This window comes from Pituophis catenifer, unplaced genomic scaffold (assembly GCF_029215685.1).
Source record: "Pituophis catenifer annectens isolate HBS135680 unplaced genomic scaffold, rPitCat1.0.hap2 SCAF_4, whole genome shotgun sequence".
Classification (NCBI taxonomy): Eukaryota; Metazoa; Chordata; class Lepidosauria; order Squamata; family Colubridae; genus Pituophis; species Pituophis catenifer.
Window position 1 is genome coordinate 120,279,436 of NW_027256884.1, and position 19,573 is coordinate 120,299,008.

General features: G+C 40.8%; 2 protein-coding genes across 2 annotated transcripts in view; one reads left to right on the forward strand and one right to left on the reverse strand.

Moving 5' to 3' along the window:
* The window catches only part of FAT3 (FAT atypical cadherin 3), a 466,547-nt gene that overhangs the window by 376,177 nt on the left and 70,797 nt on the right, over positions 1-19,573 (reverse strand). The window lies entirely within an intron of this gene.
* On the forward strand, positions 11,149-11,494 carry SNRPD1 (small nuclear ribonucleoprotein D1 polypeptide). Its single transcript, XM_070943126.1, is given in 2 exon segments — positions 11,149-11,220; positions 11,222-11,494. Coding segments are annotated over 2 exon segments (345 nt in total).

The window sequence follows — 19,573 nt, forward strand, 5'->3', positions numbered from 1 at the left end:
GAATTCTGGCAGACGGTACAGGACAATAAAAACAAGGACAAATAGGCTGAAAAAACAGCTTCTATCCCAGAGCAGTAACTATATTGAATTCTACTGTATAGTGCAATGATGGCAAACAATGGCACTTGTGCCAGAGGTGGCACGCAGCGCCCTCTCTGTGGGCACGGGAGCCGTCGGCCCAGCGCTGCTCCGACACACATGCGCACATACCTCCCACCAGCCAGCTGATTTTCTATTCTCTGCCACGCTAGCACGGGGGACATGATGCATGCAGGGGCCGCGCGCACACATTACATTTTGGGGGTTTGGGCTTGCGCTTTGGGTACTTGGTCCGGAAAAGATTAGCCATCACTGGTGTAGTGCAGGGATGAAATGCTCCCGGTTCGGACGGGCTCGGGCGAGTAGGTAGCAATGGTGACGGGCAGTTCGGAGAACCAATAGCAAAAATCCCTGGCCCGCCCCCCATGCCCAACCGAGCCGCGTGATCATCAGAGGCTTTTTTTCTTTTAAATGCCTCTGATGATCCAAGCTTTGACGATCCAAGCTCTGACGATCCCAGCTGAGTTGCCTGCTGATCAGGAAACTCAGCTTGGATCGTCAGAGCCATTTAAAAGAAAAAACTTTTTTTTCTTTTAAATGGCTCTGACGATCCCAGCTGAGTTGCCTAATCGGCAGAGCGTTTTTTTAAAAACCCTCTGACGATCAGGCAACTCAGCTGGGATCGTCAGAGTCTTTTGAAAGCATTTTTTACATGGTTTTACATGTAAAAAAATGGTTTTAAAAGTAAAAAAAAAAATTGGCCACGCCCACCCAGTCACATTACCCCCCACCACCAAGCCACGCCCACAGAACCGGTAGTAACAAATGTTAGATTTCACCACTGGTATAGTGCAATATTAATGCAATATCAAATGGGTTTTCAATTTAATTGTATAGAAAGTGAAGGATGTTTCTGATTTATTTTTTATAGTTTTTTTTATGTATAATGTACATTGAAGATGGCATTTAATTTCGTTGTACGAGGTGCGGTGACAATAAAGTAAATTCAAAAATTCACATTCAAACGGTGTTCTGCCTCCTCAATGACATTTGGAGTACCAAACCAGAGAAGGAAGGGCCTTCACTCTGGCCCAATATCATGCCTTCCCTTCTGCTGTCCTTTAAGCCGATACAGGAAGAAGATCCCTACAAAAAGAAACAACATCCAATATCCCTATGAGTCTGGACACACAGAAACTAACACACCACGTGCTTCTCCAGGGCCTGTATTACAGGGACATTTGTACTAGTCTCATCTCACCATTATTAAATAAATATCCATTTATCCAGCATAGGGCGCATTTCTACACCTTCCTGCTGCTTTCAGAGGCTAAACCCGCTATAATGCATAATGCTAACAGGTTCTGCGCAGCTGTGCTTAAAATCCATCAGATGATGACCTGTGCCATACACTCGTCTTAATAAGCATGAGTTTCATCATAGTTGAGTGTTTTGTATTGTGATGGGTTTAGTCTGCCACATACTAACTTTTATGCTTCCCTGAATTTATCTAATGATCCTACCCTTCCTTTTAGACTTTTGTTTTTTTATATATACATATACATTTTCCGCTTGATATCTTTCAGACTCTTGATGTATTTTCTATCTTCTTTAACAGACTGCACCCCATCTTCCTTATGCTGGTCTTTGACCGTAATAAAGATTTGATTTGATTTGACCTCGGGCCACTCGATGACCTTCCAAGCCCTAGGAAGAAATCGTTTCTGAAAATCTTGCAAGAAAACTGCAGGGGCTAATCCCAGACAGTCATCAAGATTTTTAAAAAAAGAAAATGAAATTAAAGATAAATGTTGAGTTTCTTGCTTACTCCCATACACCAATGAAAACATGCGTTGTAGAGATATGCCGTGTCAGGGAGGGTTGAGATCTCCCATTTTGATGAAAAATAGTAACAATAAAAATAATACCAGGAGCAAGTTTCTGGTGATTTCAGGAAATTAACTCTCTGCCAATAACATCAGTCCAGCATCGCCGGCCAATTATTCCTATATCTCCCACTAAAAGGAACGCTAACACAAGTCAGGAAATACATTTTCAATTGACAAAATGTAGAGATTTTTGTCTGCAAGCACCTGAAGGGCATATTTTTCCCTCTCTAAGATATTTATGTACAGCAAAAATAAAGATATATTCATTTATTTTCGAAGCTGCGTTCACTTGACATTTTAGGAACATCAACTGGAGTTTTGACCGCAGAACTCAATATTTTCTTCAATACTTCATCCATTTACCTCTTCTTCCCTTAGACAGCACATGATTAGGAAACCATGAAATCTCCATTTCCTTATATTAAATTACTATTTATTTTGGCTATCTTAAATTGGTTCTATCCCAAGGGTGTCAAACTCGATTTTATTGAGGGCCGCATCAAGGTTGTGTTTCACCTCAGGGGGCTGGGGGTGAGCGTGGCCAGCTCGACGTCACTCGTATTGGGGGTGCCTTTGGTGGCCTGAGCGCTCTGCCAGAGAAAACAGGCTCCCAAACTCCGTTTTCGGCTGTGATGTCCTCCTGCAACCCTCTGCCAGCAAAAACGGAGCTTAGGAGGATCGCCTGCAGCCCTCACGAGCTCTGTTTTTCCTGGCAGAGGCACTGCAGGCCGGTCTTTCACTGCTTCCAGGGTGGCCCTGCAGGCCAGATCTAAGCACCCCGCGGGCCGGATTTGACCACTGGGCCTTGAGTTTGACACCCCTGTTCCAGGGATGAAATGTTCCCGGTTCAGACCGGATCACCTGATCCGGTAGCAATGGCGGCGGGTGGTTCGGAGAACCGGTAGCAAAAATCCCTGCCCCCCTCCCCCCGCCCATGCCCAGCTGAGCCATGTGATCATCAGAGGCTTTTTTTTTACTTTTAAAAGCATTTTTTCTACAACCTCTCTGGCCGAAAAAATGCTTTTAAAAGTTAAAAAAAAGCCTCTGATGATCGCGCGGCTCAGCTGGGATCGTCAAGAGCCTTTTAAAAGCATTTTTTTAACAATCTCTTCGGCCTAAGAGTTTATAGAAAAAATGCTTTTAAAAGTAAAAAAAAAAAAAAAAGTTGGCCATGCCTACTCCCCTGCCAAGCCACACCCACAGAACTGGTAGTAACAAATTTTACATTTCACCACTGCCCTGTCCTATCCCATTTCCACATCAACCCTGATTTGGACTTGATGCTGTGGCATCACTACAGCAACTTCAATCAGGATCATGATTTGGGATCGGGTAGGTACCCGTTTCTCCTTCATTTGGCTTATCCTAACAATAAGTACCACACTAACTTGTGCTGTAAGTCTTGGTCTCATATTTGCAGTTGGCTGGACTTCCGTCAATATGGTCAGTCCCAGTTGCTTGAAACTAGTTCCCAAATAATAATTCAAAATTATCCTTGTATCTGGTGCGGTACACGATTCCTTTTTCCAGGGCTGATTTATCCTGTTCCTTTCTTCCACATACAACAACCCGTTGTAGGTTCAATGCTAAAAGGGAAATGACTAAGCAGTGCAAAGGGTTTGCCACAATTGTTATATAACATCACTATGGTGGAGAAGACACGTGTTTGTGACGAATCCCCAGTGCTGCTGCGCCGAATCTGGCCACCTGTGCTGTAGTTATGGACTGTTCATCCTTAAGCAGCCACTGAAGATAGGTAGTATCAGAACAGCCAGGACATCTAGCAGTTATTGGCAGAATATGTTTTTTCCTAATCTCCATATAAAAGGAACATCTAAGGAACATGTGACCTACAGTCTCCACCTCTCCTGAGCCACAGGGACAGACTTTCCATGAATGGTATCCTTTTATACTTGCCTTATAGGACGACCGATGGAATCGCATGGCACCACACAGCTTAGGGCATGGGTCAGCAACCTGTGGCTCTGGAGCCGCATGTGGATCTTTGGGCCCTCTGCTGTGGCTCCCTGTCACTACTGGCTGGCCCCGCTTCTCGCCCTCCCCTCCCAGTCACTCCTCGCCTGGCCTGAGAAGGTAAGGGTGACAGTGGGAGATGGAGAAGCGGCCAGGGCAGAGACAGAGAGATACAGAGAGAGCGGGAGAGAGACATAGAGAGATACAGAGAGAGGGAGAGAGACATAGAGAGATACAGAGAGAGAGGGAGAGAGACATAGAGAGATACAGAGAGCGGGAGAGAGAGAGACAGAGAGATACAGAGAAAGCGGAAGAGAGAGAGACATAGAGATACAGAAAGAGGGAGAGGGGAGGAAGGGAGGGGGAGGGGGGAGAGAGAGAGATGTCAAAAGGATTTTGTGGTTCCCGTTGTTTTTTAACAACTGGTTCTCTGCCCTAATGACCGGCTGGGTAGGCGTGGCTGGGGTGTGTATCATGTGACTGGTTGAAGTGAGTGACATCGAGTTGGCCACACCCACCCATGTTTTGTGGTTCCCAGTGTTTTCTTTTCTGCGGAAAACGGGTCCAAATGGCTCTATGAGTATTTAAGGTTGCAGACACCTGGTTTAGGGATGGCAGCTATCATATAGTCAGACCATGTATAATTGACACTGGATTTTATTATAGATTTTAGTTATTTATTATTTATTATACTAGAAGTTTTAAGTGTATATATACTGAGTGCTTTTATTTGTTCTGTAATAATAAATTATCGTTCTTGTTGTTGTTGTACAACAACCTGAAGTTCCAGAAAAGTTTAGCACCACCTTGAGATATTAAAGTCAGAGTCATCCCCAACTTCTCTGCCATCCTTTACCTGCGGAGAGTTAAATACAGATTTTGTAGCAAAGTACTCCTAGAAGGACCTCAGTCCTCACAAAAAAAAACATTTCTGGAAAAAAGTCTTATTAGAAGAAACCGTTTATGAGTTACTTTGACAGATATCTCTGGGATAGCCATCTGCCAGCATATTATTTCTAATTGCTTATCCTTGGCTTCATTTGTCTAAGGGCCTAAATTTTCTTCCCCCGTTTGAAAGAGAAAGTCACCGGGCCCCTGTGCTTACTAATTGTTTCCAGGTTCAGGGAGTTTGGGATGGACGTCTGCTGAAAAAAAGCTTCTTGTTGTTTATCTAGATCTGCCTGTCAACCCGGATTTTCCATCCACCAAGAATCTCAGCTCTTGGGAATTAAGTCTGCAAAACATCCAAGCTGCCCACGGTGAAATATTCTCTGGGGTTTTTGAAAGCAGGAATAAAATCGAAGATTGACAGAGAACAATTGAGGACAAAATGCAGTGCCAGCATCTTTCTGCATCCAGAGATACTTGAAAGACATAAACAGGAGTCTCAAAATTATAAGGGAGCCAGGTGTTCCCAAAATTAGGCAGGATTGTGAACAAAACTGTGGCAATATCAGTATAAACCTCTCTCCCTGTGCTATCTATTTTCTTTAAAAACACATTTAATGTAGAGGGGGTATTCAGCCGGTTTGAACCGGTTCGCCTGAACCGGTAGCAGAAATTGTGGGTGGCCCCGCCCACCCACCCCGGCTCTATGCCATCCCATTTATGCATGTTTTTGAGCACGGGCGCATGCGTGGAAGGTGTGCGCCTCAGTAAAACGTGTGCGCGGAAGGCCGGGCACATGTATGGACAGGACACATGAAAGCGAAGCATGCACGCACACTCACTCATATTTGCGAACCGGCAGGGAAGGTAAGTAAATATCACCCCTGGAGTATGTGTAACCCAAAACACTTAACAGAAGAACATTTTCAGGAGAGCTTTAGTGACCATCTCAAATAGGGAAGTTTATCCTTGAGAACTCATAGGAGGTTTTTCTTTTTCCCTGGGAGAAATTTGAAGGAATTGTCCATCCAATTTCTCTGCCTCCAGATACGCTTGGAGAATGGCAACAGTCTGTGTTGACAAACCTAGCTGTAAAGAGCATTAAATTTAGCCCGGATGATGGACAGGAATCTGGAAATTCTTGATAAATTCGTCTTAAGACTCATTTATTGGAAGGTAGCTTTCTTAGTTTCTCTATCTGTGTCTTTTTTTTTCCTCAGATGGTTCATCGCTAGACCATACAGACTTCACGCTGTGACAAAACATTGATGTAATATGGTGCAAACCCACAAAACATGTCTATCAAAGAAAACGTAGCACACACACATAAAATTAACAGAGCAGCAGGAACATTGAAAAAAAAACGAGGAGTTTATGTTATAGCCACAAGAGGACTCCTGAGCTCCCCACAAGCAACGTTCTCAACCCACCAGCCCTCTCAAAGTGAAGTGAGCTGCAGGAGACGAGAGCACTTGAGCGCCATTCATACTCGCGCATTGTTATTTATGGGAACCACATTACTTCACTGCTCCACTTGACTTTACAGGGATAGAAAAACCCTGTGCTTAATGCAAACTGAAAACACATTTGTTGGCCCTGATTATTTTAATAACTCTGCCACAGGTTAACTAACGGCTTTTGAGATGACTGGGGAGGCAGCCGCTACAAACATCACATTTTCAAGTAGCTCAGATTTTGCAGTCCAGGCAGGTGAATCTTACGAAAACCATGAGATTCAGGATCTATATTGTATGGATTCTTGGAATTCAGTTTAATTTTACTGTCTGTGTTAGTAAGGAAACTGACCAGTGACATAGATTTTATCTATCATATCCTATCCTATCCTATCCTATCCTATCCTATCCTATCCTATCCTATCCTTTCCTTTCCTTCTTTCCTTTCCTTTCCTTTCCTCCATCCTTCCTTCCTTCCTTCCCTCCCTCCCTGTTGTTTATTATTTAAAATTCCCTGATACTGATTTTAAAACAAAATACAGGCAGTCCTCCACTTACAACAATTCATTTAGTGACTGTTCAAAGTTATAACGGCACTGAAAAAAGTGACTTATGACAATTCTTTTCACACTTATGACCGTTACAGCATCCCCATGGTTACATGATTTACATTCTCAGATGCTTGATGACTGATACACATTCATGACGATTAATCCACATTAACAAATGTGGCAAGAAAAGTCATAACATGGGGCAAAAGTCACTTAACAAATTTCTCACTTAACAACATATATTTCGGACTCAATTCTGGTCGTAAGTTGAGGACTACCTGTAGTACAAATGATTCCGATATAAGCTCTTTGTTATTTCTCAGACATTTCTCTCAACAGCAGTGTTACCTCTTTCTGGATGACTGTTGACAAGAGGAAACAATTTATAAAATATTTCCTTCAAAATTAAGGTCAGTGCCAGAAGTTTCAAATCTTTTTTCACTCTGAACCTAGTTACTTAAATGAAAAATAAATAAACCCCAGAGTTCGTAATCAAGACACAAAATCCTGATGGTAAATTGGCTGTGTTTGAGTGAACTCTTTTAAAACTTGTTGCTGTTAATTCTTTATTACTGGTAGTCCTCCTTACATGCGTAATTAAGCCTAGAATTACATGTGTAAATCATGTCAGCCGTTAAGCAGCCACACTCTATTTTACAACCTTTCTTGTGCTGGTCATTAAGCAAATGCTTAACGGTTGTTAAGTGAAGTTTAACTGCTCCTTGAAGGACTTGGTTTCCAGACCCTTCAGAATCTTGGTAGCTCTCTTCTGAACTTGGGTCTTTTTAAAATTGTGATACCCAGAACTGAACACTAGAACTCCAAGTGGTATTTGATCAAAGCAGAGTGTAGGGAACTTCCTAATTTACACCCCAATTTTAATCTCTTGAAAGCACATCTAAGGCTTGGAAAGACTGTTCCTATGACATCAGCTAATTCCTTCTCCAAGAAGGCAAATGTGTGTCTCTTTTCAGACATTATATTTTTAACATCCACACCACATTGTAATACGGAAGGATATAAAAAGAAAGCCATTTCTTGCACTAAAAAATATATGTAGCTGAAAGATGAAACTCAAATACTTTGGCCACCTAATGAGAAGGAAGGACTCACTGGAGAAGAGCCTAATGCTGGGAAAGATTGAGGGCAAAAGAAGAAGGGGACGGCAGAGAACTAGGTGATTGGATGGAGTCACTGAAGCAGTCGGTGTGAGCTTAAATGGACTCAGAGGACGGTAGAGGACAGGAAGGCCTGGCAGAATATTGTCCATGGGGTTGCGATGGGTCGGACACGACTTCGCAACTGACAACAAGAAGCTGAAAGATTTCCACTATCCCCTTTTTAACAGTTACAACCAGACGAACCGGTAGTTGCGACCCACGGGTGGGCCTGCTCACCAGCCCAGGCACAATCCCGTCCTATATCGCTGTGTTTTTGATGCCGCACACATTTATGGACAGCGCGACTTGCCATGTTTTGTGATGCCGCACACATGCACAGAGGCGTGCACTCACATTTCCAGTTCCTGGGCGAACCTTTTGTTAAAGTATGGGATGCCCACCTCTGAACAGGGGTCACTTTTCATTTTGAAGCTGCAGAAGGTCTACGTGATACACGGGGGAAGTGGAGGAGAATGAGAACAGCCCATTTTCATCACTCATCATCCTTTGTGCTTCTCACTATTAATCTGGGTTTGCCAGAAAGCAAATCAAATCTGCTCTTTCTACTTTGGGACTGGATTGATCAGAAGATTGAAAAATGAGAAAAGGAATTCATGCAGGGAAGTGATAACCGGCCTGAGCTATAAGGGCAAACTTTGGACTTTACTTTTTATTCATTAAAGTTAGTCCTTGACTGATGACCACCATTAAGCCCAAAATTCTCGTTGCCAAACAAGACAGCTCTTACATGAATTTTGTCCCGTTTTACGACATTTCTTGCCATCGTTTGTTAAGTGAATCACTGCAGTTGTTAAGTTAGTAAAATGGCTGTTACGTGAATCTGGCTTCCCCATTGACTTTGCTCATCAGAAGTGCACAAAAGATGATCACATGATCCCAAGACACTGCAACCGTCCTAAATATGAGTCAGTTGTCAAATGTCCGAATTTTGATCACATGTCCATCGGGATGCTGCATGTGAAAAATTGTCATAGGTCACTTTATTCAGGGCCATCGTAATTTTGAGCAGTCACTAAATGAATGGTTGTTAAACCGAGGATTATCTGTACAGGTAGTCCTCGACTTACAACAGTTCGTTTAGTGACAGTTCAAAGTTACAACAGCACTGAAAAGAGTGACTTAATACTGTTTTTCACACTTAGGACTGTTGCAGCATCCCCATGATCATGTGATCAAAATTCAGCTGCTTGGCAACTGATTCACATTTATGATGGTTGTGGTGCCCTAGGGTCATGTGATCCCCTTTTGCGACTTTCTGACAAGCCAAGTCAATGGGGGAGCCAGATTCACTTAACAACTGTTTCAGTGGTGGGATTCAGCCGGTTCGAGTGAACCGGTAGTTGCCTGCCCTGGCACAATTCCATCCTATGTCACTGTGTTTTTGACGTTGCCATGGCGGGCATGAGAGCCGTCACCCCAGCTTAGCTTCATTGTGTATGCGTGTGCACCTCTCGTCAGCCATCTTGTTTTTGGGTCACTGCTGCACATGTGGGAGACGTGCGTGCATGCATGCTTCGCTCGTGTGCGGCGCTTCTGCGCATGCGCAATCATCCGTGATGACATCCGGGAAGGTGGGTGGAGGCTCCCACCGCTGCTGCTTCTGGTTTGCCCGAATTGGGGCGAACCGGTAGAAACCCACCACTGGTTTCAACATAAATTTCTCCCGATGCAAAAAAATAAAAGTCTTGCAGTCAAAGTTTGGAATGAAAGCAGCAATTCTAACTAGGATTGCCTGTTACAAATTAAGCAATTATCAAACTTAATGAAGTTGGTTCGGCATGTAAATGCACAGCTAACCCCCCTCTGCTATTGATTCAGTGGTTCCCACCATGATTCCCGATTTCCCGTGACACTTTTTAATGTCCGTGCATTGGCAGAAGCATTGCCACATTTCAGACTTTTGAAGAATGCCTGTCAAGAGTTGTGTGGTCTCTAGTCGTAGTGAAGTTAATTTAAGAGAGGAGTGCCGCATGAATTCTGATTTTCACATCTATTCTCATTTCCACCAATTTTTCATTGCATCAGTTGTATTCAGTGGAAACTAATAAACAAATATAGTGAAAGGGGAAATTTATTTTCCATTTATGTAGATACCACCACCACAACTATCCAGGATTGACTCCAAAATACTACTCATTATTTAGGTTACTTATCACTCAAGGCCATTCAGGGAGGCAATTGTACACAGGTAGTCCTCATTTAGTGACCACAACTGGTACCAGCAACTTGGTTATGAACTGAACTGAACTGTGAAACTGTAACTGTCCTTATGAGTTATTTTTTCATCAGTGTCATAACTGCGAACGGCCACTAAACGAGGACTATCTGATCCACAACACAAATATCACAACTTCCATAACTGACCTGAAACTGAGTTGCAAGTACAGATAGCCCACGAGTTACAAGTTTATTTAGTGACCATTCAAAGTTACAACAGCACTGAAAAAAGTGACTTATGTCCGTTTTTCACACCCACGACCATTGCAGCATCCCCGTGATCACGTGATTATAATTCAGACGCTTGGCAATGGTTCATATTTATGACGGTTGCAGTGTCCCAGGGTCACGCAATCACCTTTTGCGACCTTCTGACAAGCAAAGCCAAAGGGGAAAGCTAGATATACTTAACAACCATGCTACTAATTTAAGTTTCAGAGATTCACTTGCCACAACTGTAGCAAGAAAGGTCGCACAGCGGGGCAAAATCCACTGAACAAATGTCTCACTTAGCAACAGAAATCTGGGACTCAAATGTGGTCCTAACTCGAGGACTATCTGTGCAATAATGACAAGAGTTTGCATTATGATATGCACACCCGTATTTTTGCACCATGGCGACATATCGCCAAAGTCCTTCCCATTAGACTTTGTCGTGGATACAACATTCCTCAAGTTTTAAACCCAAGGCTTTCCGTTCAATTCGGTTTGCATCTCCAAATACTGGTAGTCCAGCCTACAAATATTAAATTGTGCATATACAGTAGCATATTTGGCATGACTGGATAAGAAATTAGATTTTGAGTAACTTCCCTTCGCAGGTAACGGAAACGGCCTAGTTTGAGGTGGCTGCGCCAAGCTCAATTTTTCATCATTTCTTTTGGCTTCTCACCCTCGGGGAGGGGCCTCTGTCTCCGGTTTACCTGCTTCGAGTTGCGCCTATTGCCTTTCTGCCATGAAACTCGTGCAATTTCTTATGAAACTTAGTCATGAAACTGTCACCATTGAACTGAAAAATGGGACTCAAGGTACATGGAACCATTACAGGAGCGGATGTCAGCGTGAATGCACATCTTAAAGCTGTAAAGATGACTTTGAAGAACAGAAAACCTGTCCAGTTGAAGACATTGAGCGTTTGAGGCAATAATACCGGATATTTTATTCTGCCAGACAGTTTGCCTCTTGATAATTTGCTGGTGGATGTTGAACCAAAAGTCAAATCCAAAAAAAGGGAGGCAGTTGCAGGTAGACGACGTGGAAGAGGGGGTTCAAGACAATACCTTCTTTATATCTGTTACTAGCTGGAGACCTGTGCTTCGCTACTTATGACCATTTTTCACATTTACAACCATAGTATCATCTCCATGGTCTTGACAGACTCTCATTGTCATCATCAACAACAAAGTATATCTGGAGAAATGAAGGCTGCTACTGAAGCCCCGCCATGATGCTCCCTATCCTGTGGTAGACCTTCCCCTGCACTTTAAATGTTGGCATAAAATTTCCCTCCTTCACCTCTTTGGCTCTAAAAGACGTCATTTTGAAGCATCCGTTGTATGTCCGTGCAGCAGAAAGACAATCTTTTCCCCTTAACTGGTATTACAGTAGAAGGAACAGATTTGTCTGAACTGAGGAGGTCAGTGTAAGAAGTGAGTTGGGGCTGGGATACGATGCAGGAGAAATTCGGTTCACAATCCGTTGGCTCAGTGGTGGTCAGTGATTGAAACACATAAGGGAATATCTCTCCCACCGCCTTGAGTCCGGAATTAGTTTATAGGTGGAAGGCATAGACATTTTGGTGAAGTAGGGACGTTTAGTACTGTAAGGAGCCTCAGACCACTCCTGAGTGGAACGTCTGCCAGTTTGAACTGAGGTAACGGAATGTGAGGCAACTGGCAGTTGGAACTTTTCAGGTGGAGAGGGGGAGTAAAACATCTAACTCCTTAGCATCAGAGCGTGTTAATACACCGTATATGAATAAACTGTATATGAAATACTAATGATCTGATTGACATTTCGAAAAATCCTTTCTTAGCGAGCACCTAGAAGCCAAGAGGAACATACATGCCAAATTTCAAGTTTGTAGGCTTTACAGTTCTGGAGATTTTGTGATGAGTGAGTAGATTTGCTTTTATATATATATAGATTTAAAAAAGCCTCAAGCAACCGTTTTTTTTTTTTTACAGGTTTTGTTTTGTGTCAGTTTTAATAAATAAATGTGGAAAATGTCTCCAAAAAGAAGGAGGAGAAGGAGGAGGAGGAGGAGGAGGAGGAGGAGGAGGAGGAGGAGGAGGAGGAGGAGGAGGAGGAGGAGAAGGAGAAGGAGAAGGAGAAGGAGAAGAAGAAGAAGAAGAAGAAGAAGAAGAAGAAGAAGAAGAAGAAGAAGAAGAAGAAGAAGAAGAAGAAGAAGAAGAAGAAGTTAGATTTTGAGACCTTCAGCATGTCAATTCCAGTGGAAGATGGGCAGTGGTTCTGACTGACCAGGAATAGCTCATATCTAAGCTACTCAGATATAAATTTATTTATTTATTTAATTTAATATCTCCATAGGACTCAGGGCGGCTCACAACAAGTAAAAACAAAGCCAATAAAAGATTATCAATAGAGTAGGTCTGACTCTCCATGTAGTCCTCAATTTACAACCATTCATTTAGTGACCATTTAAAATTATAATGGCAGTGAAAAAAAGTGACTAATGACCATTTTTCGCACTTATAACTGTTAGAGCATCCCCATGGAACCACGATCAAAATCAAGATGCTTGGCAACCGACTCATATTTATGAGTCATCTGATCACCTTTTGCAACCTTCTGACAAGCAAAGTCAATAGGGAAGCCAGATTCACTTAACAGCTGGGTTGCTAACTTAACAATTGCAGTGATTCACTTAACAATTATGGCAAGAAATGGGGCAAATCTCACTTAACAAGTATCTTATTTGGAGCGGAATTATAGGGCACAATTGTGGTCGTAAATTGAGGACTACCTGTATACAAAAGCTGCATCTCTAGGCTGCTGATGGAAAATCCCCAATTCTTGATATTGAGGAATTTCAACCTCCAGGTTTCGGAAAGCTGGTTCTGATAAAGCCCAGGATTTCATGATTTCTATGGACGTCTCAATTTCTGACCTGACACATTAGACTTGGTTTTTTGTGTTTTTGGTCCCTGAACAGATGTTATGTGATCTGAATATGGAAAAGATTTGCCTTACCCCTTTGCTGTGGTCAGATCATATCTTGATCCAAATGTAATTTCACCCATGATCTCCACTGGATAATAACTCTATCCATATTAATCCATACCAGGTGCCTAATGAATCTATATCATTTCCATTTGGATTTTCCCAGCATTTTGGCAAGCAATTCAATTTAGTGCCTACAGAGTCTCTGGCAATAGGAAGTAAGAAGAATACCTAAATGACTTCCTTCTGATGGGTGATCCTTTGCTTTTCCATAGACCTCAAAACAGAAACCACTCATTCTATGCCCGTGATGGCGAACCTATGCCACACGTGCCACGGGTGGCACGCAGAGCCCTCTCTGCAGGCAAGCCAGCCATTGCCCCAGCTCGGCTCCACCATGCATGCATGCGCACCTCCTGCTGACCAGCTGGTCTTTGGGGCGCATGCGGAGGACACACACGTGCATGTGGGTCTGACTTTGGGTCTGAAAAGTCTCCTGCACCAACCTGGAAGCCAAAATGGGGCACGGGGGGAGGCAGGGCGCATGCACGGGCGAGGGCGTGCCTCCAGAAGTTGTGAATGCTCCAACACTGGAAGTTTTTAAGAAGAGGTTGGATAACCATTTGTCTGAAGTGGTGTAGAGTTTCCTGCCTAAGCAGGGGGTTGGACTAGAAGACCTCCAAGGTCCCTTCCAACTCTGTTATTCTATTTCTATTTTTCACACTTACGATCGTTGCAGCATTCCCACAGTCACGTGTTCAAAATTTACCATGTTTTCCAAAAATAAAACCCTGTCTTATATTTTTTTTGAACCCTGAAATAAGCGCTTGGCCTTATTGCTATGTGCTCAAAAGCCCGATTGGGCTTATTATCAAGGAATGTCTTATTTTGGGGAAAACAGGGTAGACACTTGGCAACGGACTCATATTTATGACAGTTGCAGTGTCCCCAGGTCATGTGGTCACCTTTTCAGACCTTCTGACAAGCAAACCATATTCACTTAACAAGTGTGTCACTCACTTAAAAACTTCAGCGATTGACTTAACAACTGTGACAAGAAAGGGCGTAAAATGGGGCAAAATTCACTTAACAACTGTCTCACTTAGCAACAGAAACGGCTCAATTGTGGTTGTAAGTCAAGGACTACCTATAATTTCCTTTCAGCGACATGACACCCCTTTGTCCAGCATTTTGGTACTGACAACCTTACATTGAGTTTCATTTTCCAAATCTTTTGGCCATCAGCTCCTTACATTTCTTGGCTGTCTTCGTGATGCAGACAACATATAATTTCTAGAGATAGAGCTGTAAGCATAATTATGGTCCGATAAGCCAGGCATCATGCCAAACCATAATTGATTTTTCCTTTAGTTTGATTTAGCATTGTATTGGAATTAAGTCATATAAAGCGATGAGGACCTACAAAATGGTGATTGAATTTCATAAATTTCTTCATGGTCTCCTTAAGGCAGACCAGTTTGCTGGCATCCAATTAGGAATAATTTCTCTTATTTATTTTTTTTTAAATATTCATTATTGTTATGGCATTGTATGAACATCCTGATAAAATAAAAATTTAAACGCTTGGCATATGTTTGTGCTTAAAAAAAGTGATGTCAAATTGGCTGCTATTTAGCTGAAACGTATTCCCAATTACATTCTTTTTATACAAAAGAATGAAGATATTATTGGCTGTGCTATATTTATCCCTATATTCCTTATTTTTATTGCAAAAGTTTTACAATTACATTTTCACCCCTTTTTTCACCCCCCCACCTCCCTCCCCAAACTTCCCATCCACCCTAACCCTCCCTAACCCTCCCCCCCCAGACTTCCCTATTACATACTCATAACTAATAACACTAATATATAAACCTGAACCCATCCCTCCCCCTATATAATTTTTCCTCTTTGTCTCTTTACATAAAAATATTTCTAACACATTATTTTCAAATAAAAGCTATTTGATACTTTCTGGTTTGGTATTTGTTCTGAACATATTCTATCCACCTTTTCCATTCCCATTCGTAAGTCTCTTGTGAACAATCTTTTAGATACGCTGAAATCTTCGCCATCTCTGCAAAGCTGGCCATCTTCAAAGTCCATTCCTCGATAGTAGGCAAAGCTTCATTCTTCCAATATTTACCTATCAACAATCTAGCTGCTGTTATCATATACAATATTAGTTTTATTTCACCCCGTGTAAAACCCTTAACTATACCCAATAAAAACAATTGTGGAGAAAATTGAATTTTTTTCTTCAAAACATTCTGCATGACCCACCAAATTTTTATCCAAAAAGCCTTAACTTTCCTACAGGTCCACCAAACATGATAATATGTAGCATCTACACAATCACATCTCCAACATTTTGGCTGAACATTAGGGTACATACATGACAACTTTTTAGGATCTAAATGCCATCTATAAAACATTTTATAAAAATTTTCTCTCAGGTTTTGCGACTGTGTAAATTTAACATTCTGAACCCAAATTTTTTCCCAAGTTTCCAGCATCACTGGTTCTTCAAAATTCTGTGCCCACTTAATCATACAATCTTTAACTAATTCCGTTTCTGAATCTCTTTCTAACAAAACATTATACAGCCTTTTAATATGCATTGGACCTTTCTCTCTTATATGTCTAACCAATTCTTCCTCATGCAACATAATACCAGTTTTTTGGTCCTCTTTCCATCTCATTTGTAATTGATTATATTGTAACCAGGTTAAGTTAATCCCTTCGTCCAACAGTGTCTGCAATGTCTTCAGCTGCCATCTGCCCGCATCTGTAAAAAGAACCTCTTTGTATAAAAACCCCCCGAGTGACATTATATTTGTATTCCACAAGGTATGACCAAGATCCAGCCATAGCGGTATTTTATAATCCCATTTGAGTCGGTGCTTCTTCCAAACTCTCATCAAAGAATCTCTGAGTATATGACTTTTAAATACTTTATCAACTTTATCATCATAAAATAAATAAGCATGCCATCCAAATTCAAGATCAAAACTTTCTGCATTCAATATTCCAGCCTTTTTATTTCCAAACCAGTCACTTGTTAAAGTTAAAGCTGCTGCATCATAATATAACTGTAGGTTTGGGAGTTTAAGGCCTCCTCTTTCTGGAACATCTTGCATAATTTTCAATTTCACTCTCGGCTTTTTCTCGTTCCAGACAAACTTATTCACACCAGACTGCCAGACTTTCAGTTGTTTATCACTTTTAAGCACCGGAATCATTTGAAACAAAAACAGAAATCTTGGCAAAATATTCATCTTAACTGCTGCTATTCTTCCAAGTAAAGACAGTTGCAGCTTTTTCCAGGTCTCCATGTCTTTCTGAACCTCTCGCCACAACACCTCGTAATTATTTTGAAACAATTTCATATTTGATTCTGCAACCTGAATTCCAAGATATTTTACCTTAGGTACAATTTCAAAACCTGCCCTCCTTTCAAGCTCATGTTTACGATCTTGTGTCATATTCTTAACTATCATTTTAGTCTTTTTTGAGTTCAGTTTAAAACCTGAAACTCTACCATAGTCTTGTATAATGTCGTTCATCAGGATTATTGATTCCATTGGTTGTGATAGGGTAACAACCAGATCATCTGCAAATGCCTTTATTCTATAATCCTCTTGCCTTATCACTATACCTTTCAAGATTTTTGAGTCCCGTATTATATTTAGCAAGACTTCCAATGTTAATATAAATAAAAGTGGGGACAACGGACATCCCTGTCTTGTTCCTTTTTCAATTTTAAACTCTGTCGTCAAACTTCCATTAATAATAATCTGTGCTTTTTGCTCTTGATAAATTGCTGAAATCGCCTGTATAAATTGGTCCCCAAAGCCCATCTTTTTTAAAGTCTTTAGTAGAAAGTTCCAATCCACTCTATCAAAGGCTTTCTCCGCATCCAAGAAAACCAGCACTGCAGAAATCTGTTTATTCTTATCAAGATATTCCAATAAGTCTATTACTTGCCTTACATTATCCTTCATATATCTGCCCTCAATAAATCCCGCTTGGTCCTCATGAATCACTTTTTGAATTACTGGCATCAACCTGTTGGCTAATACCTTCGCATAAATTTTATAGTCTGTATTCAAAAGAGATATTGGTCTGTAGTTCTCTGGTTTTTTAGGACCAACTTGTTCCTTTGGTATCAAAGATATATAAGCAGTTGTCCAAGATGGGGGTATTTTACCCCCTTGTTGAATATTACAAAATAAATCTCTAAGTTGTTCCACCATTTCAGCTTGTAAAGTTTTGTAATACACTGCTGTCAAACCATCCGTGCCAGGCGCTTTAGCTGTTTTTAGCTGCTTAATTGCTGCTATTATCTCCTCCACTGTTATAGGGTAATTCATTCTTTCCTTTTGTTGATCAGTAATTTTTGTAATTCTCTTATCCTTTAAATATTTTTCTATAAGTCCATTCTGCACCTCTTCTTTGGCATATAATTTAGTATAATAATCCACAAAAGCTTCTTTAATTAATTTTTGTTGAAAAATTTCTTTCCCTCCAATGTCAATACTATCAATAGTCCGTATACTTTGTTTTTTCCTCAGTGTGTAAGCCAACCATCTGCCCGGTTTATTAGCATTGCAAAATGTATTATGCTTTGCGTATTGTAAACTTGTTGCAACTTGTTCCGCCATAAGCATTTGAAATTGGTCTTTCAAAAGTTTTATAGCACTTCTTATTCTTTCATCTGTTGGGTTTTTAATAAGTAACTGTTCCTTATTCTTTATTTCCATTTCCAACTCAGATCTTTTCTTTTGTCGGAACAGTCTGTGTTTAGAATTCATGTAGATAAGTACCCCTCTCATATAAGCTTTACTAGCGTCCCAAACAATTTCAATTGGGGTACCTTTATTCAGATTTATTTCAAAAAATTCTTTCAAATGCTTTTTAAGTTCTATTGTATTTTTTTCATATCTAAACAAGTTCTCATTTAATCTCCAAGAACGTCTCTCAACCTTATCCATCTCAATTTCTATCCATACAGGGCTATGGTCAGTCAAAGTTCTTGGAAAAATCTTTGTTCTTTTTGTCTTAATAAGTAAATCATTTGACAACAGAATAAAATCAATCCTAGAAAAGGATCTATGTCTATCGGAAAAAAAAGTGTAATCCAATTCATTCGGATTATGTATTCTCCAAACATCTTTTAGTTCCATATCTTCTTTCATATCAAAAAAAGTCTGCGGTAGTCTAATTCTAGACTTTGCCAAGCTCTTTTTATCTAATTTAGAATCAATTACTCCATTCCAGTCTCCCATAAATAAAATAGATCTATAGTCCCATTGCAATATTTTAGTATGTAACATCTTGTAAAAACAATCCTGTTGTTGGTTAGGAGCATAAATTCCAATCAAAAGAATTTGACCATTTGCTGTAAGCAATTCAATTGCTACAAACCTACCATCTTGATCTACTTCTATAATTTTTGCTGTTAATTTTTTATTTACATAAATAACCACACCATTCTTTTTCTGCGAAGTTGAAGATATATAATGCACTCCTAATTTTGAATTTATCAAATATTTCTGATCTTGAGTTGTAATATGTGTTTCTTGTAAGCAAATTATATCATTATTAAATTGTTTCAAATATGTAAATATTTTCTTCCTTTTCTGTGCTGAATTCAACCCATTAACATTCCAAGATAGACACTTAAGGGTCATCGGCCTGTTTCTGGAGCGCAGAGCAAAATATTTGAAGTTCATCCAAAAGCTTCGATCTTGCTCTTCCCATAGCTCCACTCTCTTGTGGGGTACTCTTAGCTGCCATCTTGTCTTGTCTTCCCTGTTGTTGTTGTTGCTTTTGTTTAAGTAGCTTGGATTGAGCTCTAGTTATACGTTGATCTTTAACTTCAGTCAGCTGAATCAAATCCAAAATTGGAGAAGAATCCAGCAAGGGCTCACTCAGAAAACCTCCTTCTGCACCTTGCACATTTTCTAATTCTTGCTTGGGCTGTTCTTCCGACTGCCTCTCTTCACTCTCCTTAATCTCCAAAACTGTAGATGTACGTGGAGATGGTGTTCTTTCCTTAAGAATAGTACTATAAAAATGTTGTGCCTTCTCCACGGTATTCAATCGATATCCTTCTCCCTTATATCTAAAAATTATCCCAGCTGGTGCATCCCACCGGAAGGGTATCTGTAAGTCTTTCAGTTCCTTAACAAGAA